Genomic DNA, 814 nt, shown 5'->3' with positions numbered 1-814 from the left:
CGGAGGCTGCGGCTGTGCCAGGGGCGCCAGGCCGCCGTAGGGGTCCCCGGCCAGGTGGGGAAAGGCGGCAGCGGCGTCGGGCGCCTGGCCGTAGGGCAGTGGCGGCTGCGGGTAGGGCGGCGGGAAGTAGGGCGGCTGGAAGTCGGCGGCGGCGGCCGGCGTGTGGCAGAGCGGTGGCGCCGGCCCGTAGGCCGCCTGGGGCAGAGACGACAGGCGGGCCCCGCCAGCCGCGGCGCCCAGCCCGTCGGGGCGCTCCTGGAGAAGGAGAGGGGCGCGTTAGGCGACCCGCCGGCAGCCGAAAGGACCCCGGCCCGAGAGGACCCTCCTCAGCTCGCGGGGATCCGGCGGCCGTCCTGCCCGCGCGTCGCGGGGCCTGAGGTCTATCTCGGAGTGGCCCGCGGGCGCGGGAGCCTCGGGCTGGGACAGCGGTCTCCTGCGCGCAGCCGCATGGTTCGCCGCTGACGGAGTCCCTGCGGCTCCGTCCCCCCGAGATTTCGTTGGAGGTGGAGGTTCGGCAGGTCCAGCCCTCGGCCCCCCATCCCGGCCCAGAGACTACTCACCATGGCGGAGTAAGTGTGCACCAGCATGGGGCGGGTGGCGCGGGGCGCGAGGCGTGGCTGCGGCGGGGCCCTCGCCCGACGGCGAGCGCCGCGGAAAGAGGTGTGGGGAGCCTGCACAGCCCGCGGGGGTCCCTTTGGGGCGGCGGGCTGCAACCCGGCCGGGAGCCCGGCGGGCGTCGGGTCCTCAGCTGTGGGCGCCCCCGGGCGGGTCCATGGGGGCGGGACGTGGGCCGGACGGGCGCAGATCGCACTTG

At 77.3% G+C, this 814-nt stretch overlaps 1 protein-coding gene across 1 annotated transcript in view; it reads right to left on the bottom strand.

Annotated features, from left to right (window-relative positions):
- TFAP2E (transcription factor AP-2 epsilon) overlaps nucleotides 1-587 on the bottom strand; it is a 16,911-nt gene extending 16,324 nt beyond the window's left edge. The window contains exons 1-2 of the mRNA XM_034645196.1: nucleotides 561-587; nucleotides 8-255 (exon numbers count right to left, since the gene is read on the bottom strand). Coding sequence (XP_034501087.1) covers nucleotides 8-255; nucleotides 561-587 — 275 coding nt within the window. The remainder of the gene's footprint in view (nucleotides 1-7; nucleotides 256-560) is intronic.
- Between the last annotated feature and the right edge of the window lie 227 nt (nucleotides 588-814).

Source organism: Ailuropoda melanoleuca, chromosome 2 (assembly GCF_002007445.2).
Source record: "Ailuropoda melanoleuca isolate Jingjing chromosome 2, ASM200744v2, whole genome shotgun sequence".
Classification (NCBI taxonomy): domain Eukaryota; kingdom Metazoa; phylum Chordata; class Mammalia; order Carnivora; family Ursidae; genus Ailuropoda; species Ailuropoda melanoleuca.
This window is presented reverse-complemented; position numbering and strand designations above follow the sequence as displayed.